Source organism: Canis aureus, chromosome 8, assembly GCF_053574225.1.
Source record: "Canis aureus isolate CA01 chromosome 8, VMU_Caureus_v.1.0, whole genome shotgun sequence".
NCBI classification, from domain to species: domain Eukaryota; kingdom Metazoa; phylum Chordata; class Mammalia; order Carnivora; family Canidae; genus Canis; species Canis aureus.
In genome coordinates this window covers 17903194-17916679 of record NC_135618.1, presented here as the reverse complement: position 1 = coordinate 17916679, position 13486 = coordinate 17903194, and the positions used below count along the sequence as shown (strand labels likewise).

Below are 13486 nucleotides of genomic sequence, written 5' to 3'. Positions count from 1 at the left end.
ATAGAGGAACCTAACAAAGAGTATAAAATTTGCATTAAAGTTAACTATAGTTAATTACATTTTTGGCCAATTTTTTGAAAGTTCACACATAACATTGCAATGCAAAATATTTATGGGTCCACAGAACTGTGGCAGCTCAAAAAAAATGGTATAGTAGAAAACAGTGATGTGATTTCAAACTCAGGTTTACAGTGTAACCATGAACTATCTATCCAACATTCCTAAACAGTTTCTTGATCTGTTAAATGGAAATAACAACACCCACCTTACTGGACTATCATAAAGGTTAAAAACGGTATTTAGAGCACCAAGTACAAGGACTGATATATAGCAAATGTTCCATAAATGTTATTTGTAATCTCTTCTAGTCATATCTTCTCATCTTTATATCCTATAATATGTAATAGATTTTGTAGATAATAAATGTTTCTTGAAATTAATCCCTGTAGTTTATTTTTTTTATTTTTTTATTTTTTTTTGTTTTTTTTAATCCCTGTAGTTTAAGGCTAACTACCTCAACCCTCCACTTGAGCAAGTCACCTCTACTTAAAATCTGCTGAGAATGGAATTTAAGATGCTTGGCCCAATACTTTATTAGGCATTTGATGAAGATAAATCACTGGTAATCAACAAGATATGGGCAGCCCCGGTGGCCCAGCGTTTTAGCACCGCCTTCAGCCCGGGGTGTGATCCTGGAGACCGGGGATGGAGTCCCACATCGGGCTCCCTGCATGGAGCCTGCTTCTCCCTCTGCCTGTGTCTCTGCCTCTCTCTCTCTCTCTGTGTCTGTCATAAATAAATAAAATCTTAAAAAAAAAATCAACAAGATAACTTTATTAGTATGGTATTCAATATCTGGGCTTGCAGTCTACCAAATTACTGTTGTAGCCAATATTTTCATTTTGAGATTCTTTATATAGTTTTCATTAATCAAGTTTCCTTAAGAATAAACTTTAATTTCTTTGGCCCCACAAAAAAATCTGTTTCTACTTCAAATGAAAAACAAGGAGAACAAGATAAAAACAAGCTGGTTACAAAAGATAGGAACTAGAAACTGCCAATTAAGTTCATATTTTTAACAGCCTATTTTTATTTTTACTAGAGCAAATATTCTTCCTTATACATTGAAGCCTCTAGCCATCAAAGTTTATGTGTACTTTATTAATGATTCCTTGTTGAATAATCCTCCTAAATTACTAGCAAGAGTTAGAAACATTACTCCAGAGAAATATTACAGTAATTAATAAAGGCAAACACTATGGTTTCAGATTTTGCTTTGTCTTTCCACTACTTAAGGTTACTAATAACCCAATTCCAACTCAAATAATAAAGTATTTCGGGATCCCTGGGTGGCGCAGCGGTTTGGCGCCTGCCTTTGGCCCAGGGCGCGATCCTGGAGACCCAGGATCGAATCCCACGTTAGGCTTCCGGTGCATGGAGCCTGCTTCTCCCTCTGCCTGTGTCTCTGCCTCTCTCTCTCTCTGTGTGACTATCATAAATAAAAAAAATAAAAAAAAAAAAAATTCAAATAATAAAGTATTTCAAATCCTGGAATATAACTTGAGAAATAGTTGTAAAGTGTTGGATATACAATGTTTCAAAAAGTATCACTTTCATTAAAACTAGGTTGTAACATGTAACTTTCAGAGTGACACAAGAATCTGACACAAGATATGGCAAAGTAACAGTTTTTAACTACTAAACACCAGTTTTAAAACCTGCCACATAATACTTAAAATCAGTATGTCAGAGAGGCATTAAGAACTACGTATTAATTTCTCAATTGAAATAAATTCAAACGTAGACGCTTCTTAAAAATTGGTTCTCAAAAAAAAAAAAAAAAATTGATTCTCCAAACAAGTTTGATAAATATTTGGCTACTATATACTAGTTCCATGACCCAATGAAACAGTAAAAGATTTGAATAGATGAATATACTTTTTTTTTTTTAATTTTTATTTATTTATGATAGTCACACAGAGAGAGAGAGAGAGGCAGAGACATAGGCAGAAGGAGAAGCAGGCTCCATGCACCGGGAGCCCGACGTGGGATTCGATCCCGGGTCTCCAGGATCGCGCCCTGGGCCAAAGGCAGGCGCCAAACCGCTGTGCCACCCAGGGATCCCTAGATGGATATACTTGAAGCAAATTTTATCACCTTTTATCTTAAGTGTAAATATAAATAATGTTCTCAATTAATTTAATACATATGATAAAGTCCAAATGCAATAACTTTTATTAAAACCAAGAGTCGGGGATCCCTGGGTGGCATAGCGGTTTAGCGCCTGCCTTTGGCCCAGGGCGCGATCCTGGAGACCCGGGATCGAGTCCCACGTCGGGCTCCCTGCATGGAGCCTGCTTCTCCCTCTGCCTGTGTCTCTGCCTATCTCTCTCTCTCTCTGTGTGTGACTGTCATTAAAAAAAAAATTTTTTTTAAATAAATAAATAAATAAAACAAGAGTCAAGGGCAGCCCCGGTGCGGCAGCCAGCGGTTTAACACTGCCTGCAGCCTAGGGTGTGATCCTGGAGACGCCGGATCGAGTCCCATGTCAGGCTCCCTGCATGGAGCCTGCTTCTCCCTCTCCCTCTACCTGTCTGTGTCTCTGCCTCTCACTCTCTCTCTCTCTGAATGAATAAATAAATCTTTAAAAACAAACAAACAAAAAACCAAGAGTCAAATATACCAAGAAAAATGCTCTGGATATACTTATCAACTTATAAGGTAACACTAAAAAATCATTCTTTTTCTGGAAGGAGTTAGACTTATTAAAAGTAATATAACTATAGATTAGGTGTTCCCCTACTTTGATCCCATTTTTAAAATACTCATATATAAATTTCTTCTCTCTTTGACTTGCTTCCTTCACGTCAAAATTGATCCTATTAAAAGTCCCTAAGTATACTTATAACACATCTGAAAACATATTTTCAGGTCCAGTGTCAAAATGAGTGTCTTCTATTATAGTTTTCTATAAAATACAAATAAGGATGCCAAATACATCCTAATTCTGAAGCCAATCCATTCAAAGAAAAAATGCTCCTGTCCATTTTAGTGGATTTTTCTCAGAACCAAAGTATGTGTTTCATATTTCAAAACTAGGCAGCGGGAAAGCATTTCGGAGGTGCTTCAAACAAACCTCATTTTAAAAGCTCACGTTAATTAATAAAACCATAAATTCCATTCAGTTAGTAAATGTGGTATGCTGTAAGACGTCATAAAAGGGTGAAAGTAATTAGACTACTATATGGCAACATGTTCAATGACATGAAATTCAAAGCTGATTCAAAGGATTCCAAATTTGCAAGCCTGCATTGGTACGCTTTGCTGAAATCTGTACTTTTGGTCGCTAAATGTCAAATATTATAACAATGCCTTCAAGCTTACATCTAACTGCACAATAAAAAGATCTATCGGGGGGGAAAAATTAGCAGTTGCAATACTTAATTTTGATATCACGAAGAATCAACCCTTCAGTATCTAGATTAAGTCTTTCAAGAAGAAGTAACTGCCCAAAGCACCACAAAAGAAAGAAAGAAAGAAAGAAAGAAAGAAAGAAAGAAAGAAAGAAAGAAAGAAAGGTATGTGTATTTTTTCTTGTCTTAAATCCTATCTTCAATATTCGAATAGCTAAAGGTGTCTACAGTAAAACACACCAAAATAAACCTAAAAGTCAAGAAAACAAGGGTAAAACTTTAATCCAGATGTGAACATCTCTGGGACACCCCCGGTTTATAAAAAATAATAAGAATAATAATCTCCATAGAGGAGCGTAGGTATCCTTGCACAGCACAGACTTAAGGACAAAATTCCTGCCTACATCATTAAATATTCAGCCGCAAATGGAAGACGATAATAACCCTGCTACTCGGCAGAGACCTCACTAGCTCAGGGACATACTTTGTTCTCTTTCTGCGGGCGTGTGGAGCCCAACCTTTCCCCTCCGTCTACTGCTTGCTCTTTTGTAAACAACTGCTGCGGCTTTTCTCTGGTGTTCAAACCGGGAGGGAAAACGAAAGTCTGAAAAAGCATCAGCATCTGTGAGCGGAGCTTCCGGATCTGAGCCGGGAGTTAGCAGAGAAGGGGATCGTCGAGCTCGGTCATCTGGTTAGAGGGGCCGAGAGAGAAAGGGAGCCCCCGCAGCAGGGGAAAGAGACGGAGTCACCTGGAGACGGGCTAGCGAAGGGAGGCAAGCATTCGGTATGACATGCTTTAAAAAAAAAAAGAAAAGAAAAAGAAAAAACTTTGGGGGCTGGGAGTTATGGGGGCGCTCTTTGTGCGGAGTCGGAGGGGAAGGGGAGGGACAAGAAAGCAGCTTGGGAGTCATTCAGAGGGAGGTTAAGGAGCCCGGTGCGAGGGAAAGGCGGGGCGGGGCCTGGCCGGGCAGGGGCGGGGCGGGGCGGGGGGCGCCCGCGGGCCGCGCGGACCCCGGGGAGGGGGCGGCTCCCGGGCCCGGACGGGCCGGGGTGGGGGGAGCGGGCGCGGGCTCGGGCGCGGGCGGCCCACACACGCGCGGCCCCCGCCTCCGGGATGCTAGGCAGGTCGGACTCAAGCGGCGGCGGGCCGGCGCTCCCGGGTGACATCCCCGAGTTTCCGCACTTAGCGGGTCAGGGGCGCGGCGGCCGCACGCCCCCCCCCCCGCCCCCCGCCCCCCGCCCCGGGCCCCCGGCCCCGCGCCACACGTTCTCCCCGTCGCCTCCGCCAGCGCCTCCCGCCCGGGCCGCGGCCCTTACCTGCAACTCCGTGAGCAGGATCTCCCCCCGTTCGGGGTTGGCCGCCATTGCGCTCCGCTCTGCGCTCCGCACCTGGCCGCGGCCGCCGCTGGCGAGGGGAGAAGGCGGGACGGGACCCGGAGCGGGGGGGGCGAGGAGCGGGGAAAGAAAGGGGGCAAAAAAAAAAAAAAAAAAAAAAAGCCTAGGGATTCATGGAGGCGCAGCCCCTGCTGGAGGCGCGGCTTATTTCGCCCGGTTCATGGAGAGCGGCGGGGAGCGAGGGCTCTCGTAGCGGGCTCCCCCTCGCCGCCCGCCCGCCCGCCCGCCGCCGCCCGCCCGCGCCGGATTCTGTGCGCTCAGTCGCTCCCTCTGGGCGACGCCAGGAGCCGCCTCAAGCTCCTCGGTGCGGGGCGCTGCTGCCGCAGCTGCGGCTCCTCCTGTCGCACCATTTGGCTGTCACTGCGTCGCAAAAGCGGCCTCACTTGGCGGCTGCCAGAACACGTGACGGCCGCGGCCGCTACCTCCCGTGGCGAGGCGGGGGCCGGGGGGAGGTGGGGCGGAGAGGACCCGCGGGCGGGGCGGCCATTGGACCCCGCCGGGGTGAAAACGAGGGGAGAGGACTGGCCTCGCGTCTCCTGGGAGGCGGGAAGAGGAAGAAGAAGAAGAAGAAGAAAAAAAAAAAAAACAACACGCCCGCTTCTCTGCTGCGCTTAACGGCCGTACGGTGGACACTACAACTCGGGAGCTTACTCTTTGGGGTTTTTTGTTGTTGTTGTTGTTCCCCCCCCCCCCCCCCCCCCGCCGCAGCTCCACTTGTCGAAGTTTATTTAGGCCTAACGTAAACGAGCCGCTTTTTCTAACCTCCACAGGCCAAAGAGTTTCGGGGCTCAATTTGTGCAGGTTATTGCCGGGCCCTCCCGTCGGCCCAAGCTGCTAGTCCTGCCCCAGGCCGCGCCCCCCGCGCCCCGCGCGCCCCCCCGCCGGGCCAGGTGCACCGCGGCCCTCTCCGGGGCGCGGCCTGGACTTCCCCGAGAACTGAAGGCCCCCGGGATCTCTGGCCGTCTTCAGTGCGCCTCCCCAAGCGCTGACCTGCCCAGGAAGGTTGGGGCCGTGGAACCCCACTGACTTTAGAATCTGATCCGCAAGGTCTTGGATGGTTTTAACCGAGTGCAAACTGCAGGAGGTGGGGCGGGGCGGGGCAGTTCCCGCGAATGGAAAACAGCCAACTTGCCCTTACCGCGGGCAACCTCCAAGCTCACCTGTCTCTTGGTGACGTACTGCGAGGGGATAGTGTTAAGTTGTGGTTGAAGAAAACGACACTGTAGTACTCAGGAATGTCAATAAAGTGCCCAAACAGGTACCTTTTGTTTGAGCAGTGAATGGATATTCCAGGCAGCTGCTTCACTTTAGATTGGGGCTGGAATACCACGTCTTTGTTAAAAGCTACTTGGAGAAAGCGCTAAGGGTTAGTTATCCTTGAAAGCCTTAATTGGCATACTTCTTGAGAAATCTTGTACTTCAGTCTTGTACTTCGCTTACATTCCACGTGAGATAGATCTCTTGGGGGGGATGCTGGCACTTTGGTGCATCTCTTTGTCTTCTCAATTCTCCTGCATTCCTTTGACAAACATTTATTGAAGATCTAGCATCTGTGGCCACTGGGTTTTTGAACTCCAACTCCTAATATGCGACAGGGAATTTTTCGGCTGTATATTTTACTTTTTTTTTTTTTTTTTTTGCAGCATTTTAAATGTTTCATGCATTGCTTTGATTGAAATGATAATTAAAATATATGCAATGGCAACACTTGGAAAAGCCAGGACATGATTGCCCTTTTTGGTAACTAAGAGCCAGACAGTGTTATAGGCCCTAGAGTTACAGCTAAGATTAAGAGAGTCCTTGTCCTTGGAGTGATTGAGTCTTTTGGAGAAACAGACTTGTGTCCAAATAAATATGATGCAATTCTAAATGGCAGGGACAACATGTTAGGGAAGCACTGTATTCAAATATGTATACATATATATAATGTATGTGTGATAAAATATCACATAATATGGGAATCCCTGGGTGGCTCAGCAGTTTGGCGCCTGCCTTTGGCCCAGGGCACGATCCTGGGGTCCCGGGATCGAGCCTGCATGGAGCCTGCCTCTCCCTCTGCCTGTGTCTCTGCCTCTCTCTCTATGAATAAATAAATCTTAAAAAAAAATCACATAACATGAAATTATCATTTAAACCATTTTAAAGGTACAATTCAGTGCATTAAATGCATGCAGAGGGGATCCCTGGGTGGCTCAGCGGTTTAGCGCCCACCTTCAGCCCAGGGCTGATCCTGGAGTCCAGGGATAGAGTCCCACTCCCTGCATGGAGCCTGCTTCTCCCTCTGCTTGTGTCTCTGCTTCTCGCTCTCTTTGTGTCTCTCATGAATAAATAAATAACATATTTTTTAAAAAATAAATAAATGCATGCAGATATATTTTGCTTATTTTTGCCCTGCCTTCCTTCAGAATGGATTTGACATGCCTGACATGCATATAGTTTGGGCTTAATGATGGAATTAAAAATTACCTATGTAAAGGGGCTTGTGGCTGCCTCAGTTGGTTGAACATATGACTCTTGATCTTGGGGTCGTAGGTTTGAGCCCCATATTGGGTGTAGACATTACTTAAAAATAAAATCTTTTAAAAAATTTACCAATGTAAAGAGTTAGAAACAAAGTTAATGAGCATTCTTTTAAAAAAGAATTTCAGGTATAAGAAAATATTCATATTTTAGCACCATGGAATTTTTGAACTAGAAGAGATTTAAAATATCCACAATGACTCTTAATATAGGTAAAGAAAATAGGCCATAATTTACTTAACTAATAAGGAGCATGACAGAGATGAAGACTGAACCTAAATGTATTTGCCAGTCCCAGCCTTGTTTTAACCTACACCGTGATACTATAAATACTTTAAAATAGAATTCTCATTTAAACTGAACTCAAAGCATTATAGTCTCTCATTATTTTTTACCACAGAAAAAGACTTTAAACTTTACGTATTTCTAGAGCTCAAAGGATATTGATAATAATTTTAATTTTATATATCACATGTAAATGTAACAAATATAAAAAGTTTTTAAAGCTATAGGAATTATTTCTGATTAGGTATGCTGGAGAAAATAGTGCATACAGAAGGGAGGCCCAGATAATATAAAAACTGCATGACAATCTGGAAAATGTGACAGTTTAAACAATAAATTAGTTTAATGTAAGCTAAAAACTACAACCCAGCTCACAGTCTATGTTTAGAAAAAAAAAATGTAATAGGACATGGGACATACTTATCAAAATGAAGCACATGTGAAAAGGTTTTAGTGGAAACATGTTGATTCAGATGAATTGTATTCCATCCCTATTTGCAAATGTTTTTAGGGAATCCTACATATGTTACCTCAAGTTATGTTCTAATTTATATTAACAATAAAAAAAAAAGCTTTGCTGTTTTTCTTGTTTTAAACAAACATCCATGTAAGAAATTAAAAACCAAAAAATATCTGGACTGTATCACTAGTTATGCAGGTGCCTTTAAAATATTTTCTTGGTCTTTAAGAAATAGAAATGACCAGGATGCCTGGCTGGCTCAGTCAGTAGAGCATGTGTCTCTTGATCTTGAGTTGTGGGTTTGAGCCCCATGTTGGGTGTAGAGATTACTTAAAATCTTTCTAAAAAAAAAAAAAAAAAAAAGGTAGAAATGACCAAACATGTTGAAGTAGTTTCAATTAACAATAATCAGATAAAAAATATTATTTTCTGTTTCCTCTTTTTGAAAAAGTTTTTATTTATCTATTAGAGAGAGAGCATGAGCAGTGGGGGTGGAGGTGGGGAGAGAATCTGACTCCTCACTGAGCAGGGAGACTGATGTGGTGCTTGATCCCGGGATCCTGGGACCACGACCTGAGCCTATGGCAGATGCTTAACTGAGCCACCCAGGCACCCCTGTTTTCCTTTGTAAGTAGAAGAAATGTAACAGGAAAAATCCTAGTAGAGCTGAACTTTATTTTTTTGTCATTGTTATTTTCTGTGCTGTTGGTGAGAAACATTCAGATATTCAGATGATAAAGCTCTTTTCCCTTTGATCCTAAATGAAATAAGACCTATATATCCAGGGAAAGAGTTAGAACCTTTTCTTTGTGAGCTACAGTGTTTTTATTGTCTTACGTCTTCCATTTCCCTTTTGCTCTTGCTTAATATTTATTAAAATGTTTTTAAGAATTCCATCTTATCTCTCCCAACAACATTATGGAGTATCAAGGGAAAGGTTTTTTGGTTTGGGTTTTGTTTACTATTGTTTCAGTATTAGTGTTAATATAACAGGTGAAGATAACCCCCTGCTCCCAGGGGATCAAAGTGAAGTAGCAGTGGTAATCAAGTGACAGACTCCATAAGAGAGACGAAACTCAGACAGTCAGAACTACTTGGTCACCAATTTCTTCATTAAGGAACCCCTTGTAGAGATCGTTACCTTGTATGGATGAGGATAATTTTGAGAGCAAGATTGTTAAAGTGAAAGTCACAACGGAGTCAGCTGTTGTGAGTGAAGCAGATACTTTGGGGATGTCTGCACACTTCCTTTCCTCTTGAACTTCCCCTGAGAAGAAGTCTCTGTAGCTATGTTGATTCTGCTTGACCTAGATCTTCCAGTAAACTATAGGCGGATCATGATAGAACATGTCTAAGGTTAGCCAACAAGATTCTCACTCCAAGAGTCTGGAAATAAAATATTGGAATACTGATCAATTGGTGGCCATAGAGTGGGAGGTGTGGTGTTTCAAGGACTAGAATGGCCATTTTCTGTCATATGTACAAAGATGCATAAAAATCAGCTCTTTGGAAAGAGAAAAGAAGTAAGAACCAGCAGGTGACTTACCACTGGAAAATCACCTGCTGTCACTGGAAATACAATGCTTACTAAGGCATACCTGGTCTTTGTCTTCATGGAACTTTAAAGAAACATAATGGCAAAGAAGGTGAATTTGGGATACTTTGTGTGTTTTTTTTTAAGTTTTATTTATTTAAATAATTCTGCACCCAATGTGGGGCTCAAACTTATGACCCTGAGATCAGGAGTTGCATGTTCCTCCGACTGAACCAGCCAGGCACCTAGAATTCAGAGTACTTTGAACATGGGTCAGGCAGTCCTTTCCTGAGTACTTCACACTTAAGCTGAGATCTCACTGGTGAGTAAATATTAACTGGGCAAAAAAGGGTGTAAAAAACTTTTCAAGGAAACAATAACAGATAAAGTTCTAAGGCAGGGGGGAGAAACTTGTGTAAGCATTGAAAGGCTAGTAGGGCTATAACAATAGCAATCAAAGAGATTGAGCAATAAGACCATGTGTATCAATTAGGATAGGCTAGGTTATGCTGAATAACAAATGATTCAAAAAATATCAGTGGCCTGCAATAAGGCTTATTTATCTCTCATGCTACATGCCACCAAGGCTCTGCTGCCTGTCATCTTCACTCTGCACTCTGGCTGACAGAGTGGTCTTTATCTGGAACATTGCCATTGTCATGGCAGAAGGAAAAGAACACTGGTAAATCACCTGCTGGTTCTCCAAGTGTTTGCTTACATTTCACTTTCACTTTTCATCAGCAAAACCTTTGCCATACCTGAAAGTAACAGGGGAAGACCATATAATCCTCTGACAGAGGGACACAATAAAAAAGGGCACTAGAGGGATGCCTGGGTGGCTCAGCAGTTGAAGTCTGCCTTTGGCTCAGGGTGTGATTCCGGGATCCAGGATCGAATCCCACATCAGGCTCCTTGAGGGGAGCCTGCTTCTCCAATTCTTCTTGCATCTCTGCCTCTCTCTCTGCGTCTCTCAAAAGTAAATAAATAAATACATAAATAAATAAATAAATAAATAAATAAATAAATAAATAAATAAATCTTATAAAAGGGGGGGCACTGGATGTGGGTGAATAGGAATCCAGTTCCATACCATGTTTAAGATTTTGATGTTCATCCTAGGAGCAATGGAAAACCATTAAATATTTTTAAAAATCTCTCTGAGGGGCACCTGGGTGGCTCAGTCAGGTAAGCATCCAACTCTTGATTTCGGCTCAGGTCATGATCTCAGGGTCATGAAATTGAGCCCTGTGTCAGGCTCTATCCATGACAGGCATGGAGCCTGCTTAAAATTTTCTCTCTCCCTCCACCTTGGCCCCTCTTCCCCTCCACCCTCTCTCTCTCTCTAAAAAAAAGAAAATATCTCTCTGGCTGTGGTCAGAACAACAGATTAGAAATGGGCAAGAGTAGTTTTGGGGAGAAAAATTAGGAGGTCATTTCAGTTTTCCAGGCAAAAAAGGATTGTACTTTATAATAGGGTCAAGCCGCTGAAAATTGAGAGAAGCCAAGAGATTTAAAAGATAGGAGGATCTAATGCTATGCAAAAAGAAGCAGCAGTGCAGTGAGAGACTAGGTAGTCCTAGGATGGTGGAAGAAATATAGCTGAATTGGTTTCTGATGTCTTACAATTTGCTGGTTCCAGTTTTCTAGGAAGTCCAGCTACTCTATTTTCTATTTGTTCTTGAGTTTTCTGTGTTCTCCTAATAAGTCTCCCTTTTTACTGAAGCTAATTGTGTGTGTGTGTGTGTGTGTGTGTGTGTGTGTGTTATTAACCAAACAGCCCTAACTAGACCATTCAGCCAAGTTGAGAACCATCAGAGGAAAGTGACACCATGGCTCTCGCTATGGGGTAGTAGGAGGTAGAACCAGTCTAATTTGTGCTTTCTCCTCTTCCAATGATTATTTCTCTATCCAGTCTATTTATTATTCCTCAAAGACCCCAACATCAGGAAATGTACAGGCTACAAACAAGGAGTACATATTAAACCTGATATAAATCTTCCCACAAAACTTTCCTGATACATCAATTTGGGTATTTCTTTGTGAAGTCTTGTATAAATTTTTTCTTCTCTTTTTAGACCTTAAGTCACTAGAAAGAGCCCGTGTGTCTTATATGGCCTACAATAGTATCTCTTATGAGTGGATAGCATATGAGTTGTGTGTGTGTTTCTGTATGTATTACAGAAGTATTTTAGGATAGCCATCAGCTAGGGACTCCTCTGTCCCTCAGAAAATTAGATAAGCTTGTGTCATAGCCTCTAAAGTTGAGCCTCTATTTCCCCAATCCAATTTTTGGAACTGTGAGAGGTTATTTACACATGTTTTCCTGCTTCTTTCACCCTTTCAAATAGTCCCACAGTACTCCCCCCACTGCCTATATCCCTTGGTTCTGTCTATATTGATACAGACCTGAAGCTCAACCCATGACCAGTTACTCAATACCAACTCTCATCAAGCTTTTGTGAATACATTAACTGGGTACCAAAGATTTAAGGGGATTCACACTATAGGATGTGATGCCTTTCCTCTTGAATCTGGGTCTACCTCTGGTTTTCCACCCTCAATAGGTTAATAAGCAAATCCTGCTCCTTTCCCAGGCTGTTACAGTTTGACCATACTCAGGTTCTTCTGATTCTTAACTGTTATTACAAATAAGATTGTTTGGAACTTTCTCCCCCAAATATACATGTTCTCCTGAAAAAGATACCGGAAAATGCCACTTTCCTAGCTTGGTAAGCCTAATCACCAAATGAATGGTAACATTCTGAGTTTTATGTATTTGAAGTAATGAAAAAGAAAGTAAGTTTTAACAACCACTGAGAAGTTAAACTTTTTATCTTAACCCTCAGGATGCATTTATACTCTTTTTTTTTTTTTTTTTTGCACTTATACTCTTAAAAAATTATCAGACTCCAAAGAGATTTTGTTTTTATGGGTTATATCTTCTGATGTTTCTGTATTCAAAGTTAAAAGTAAAGCATTTTTAAGATACATAAGAGACAAACTCATATTTCATTATGAAAACCTCATCTTATGTCATAAAACCTCTGAAAAACTATCTTATACACGTGGGAGAATAAGAGTGAAAAGGTAACATCTTAATATAATGAAAATGAACTTGACTTTGCAGATCCCCTGAACCGCACTTTGAGAAGGATGCCTCTGATGATTCTGGATTAGTAGTTTCTCTACATGTGGATATGGGAATGTGATCTCTGCGCTTCTGGAGTTTAAGATCTAGGACCGTGCTAAAATTATTACAAGGTTTTGGGCTTTTAGTTGAAACATTGGTATGGTGTATGAGAAATTTCAGTTGTCCTTGTCAAAATGATAAAAGTATATAATATGAAAAAGTTTATGTACCTGATTATTTTACTACTTGTGCTTCCTTTAGAGGAAAATTCTTTTGCAACTATACAGTGGTAATAAAAATTAATAGGTACAAAGAAGTTAACATTGGTTACACCATACATATTAAAGGGTTGGTCCCACATGGACAACAAGGAGGTAGCTTTTCATCTGTCATTTCTTAAGCACCCAGCTATTATTCAACAATGTATCTACTATTTGAATAAGTATAAAGCTAAACTTTTGTAATGAAGAGGCTCCAGACAGATGGTGTAGAGAAATTTGCTATTTTGTCACACATGAGGATTGCACAAGGTAAGCAATTTAAGTTATCAAACTGGCTCTGCTCCATGAGGCCACCCAAGGATCCAGGTTCCTTCTCTCTTACTGTTCTACTATCTGCTATGGCATTATTCTCAACTGCATGGTTGAAGCTAGGTCAGGGAACTCCATAATCTACCTTTATGAAAGGAAAAGAGAACATAGAGGATCTAATGTCCTATGTCTTAAGGTCCAGGCTCAAAAGTAGTACAC

The 13486-nt window shown here is 41.9% G+C and overlaps 1 protein-coding gene across 2 annotated transcripts in view; it reads right to left on the bottom strand.

Annotated features, from left to right (window-relative positions):
* PKN2 (protein kinase N2) overlaps positions 1-5150 on the bottom strand; it is a 130134-nt gene extending 124984 nt beyond the window's left edge. The window contains exon 1 of one of the 2 annotated variants that reach the window (XM_077905326.1): positions 4731-5150. In XM_077905326.1, coding sequence (XP_077761452.1) covers positions 4731-4778 — 48 coding nt within the window. In that variant the 5' untranslated portion in view covers positions 4779-5150. The remainder of the gene's footprint in view (positions 1-4730) is intronic. The other variant, XM_077905324.1, reaches the window with a different exon arrangement.
* Positions 5151-13486: the final 8336 nt, after the last annotated feature.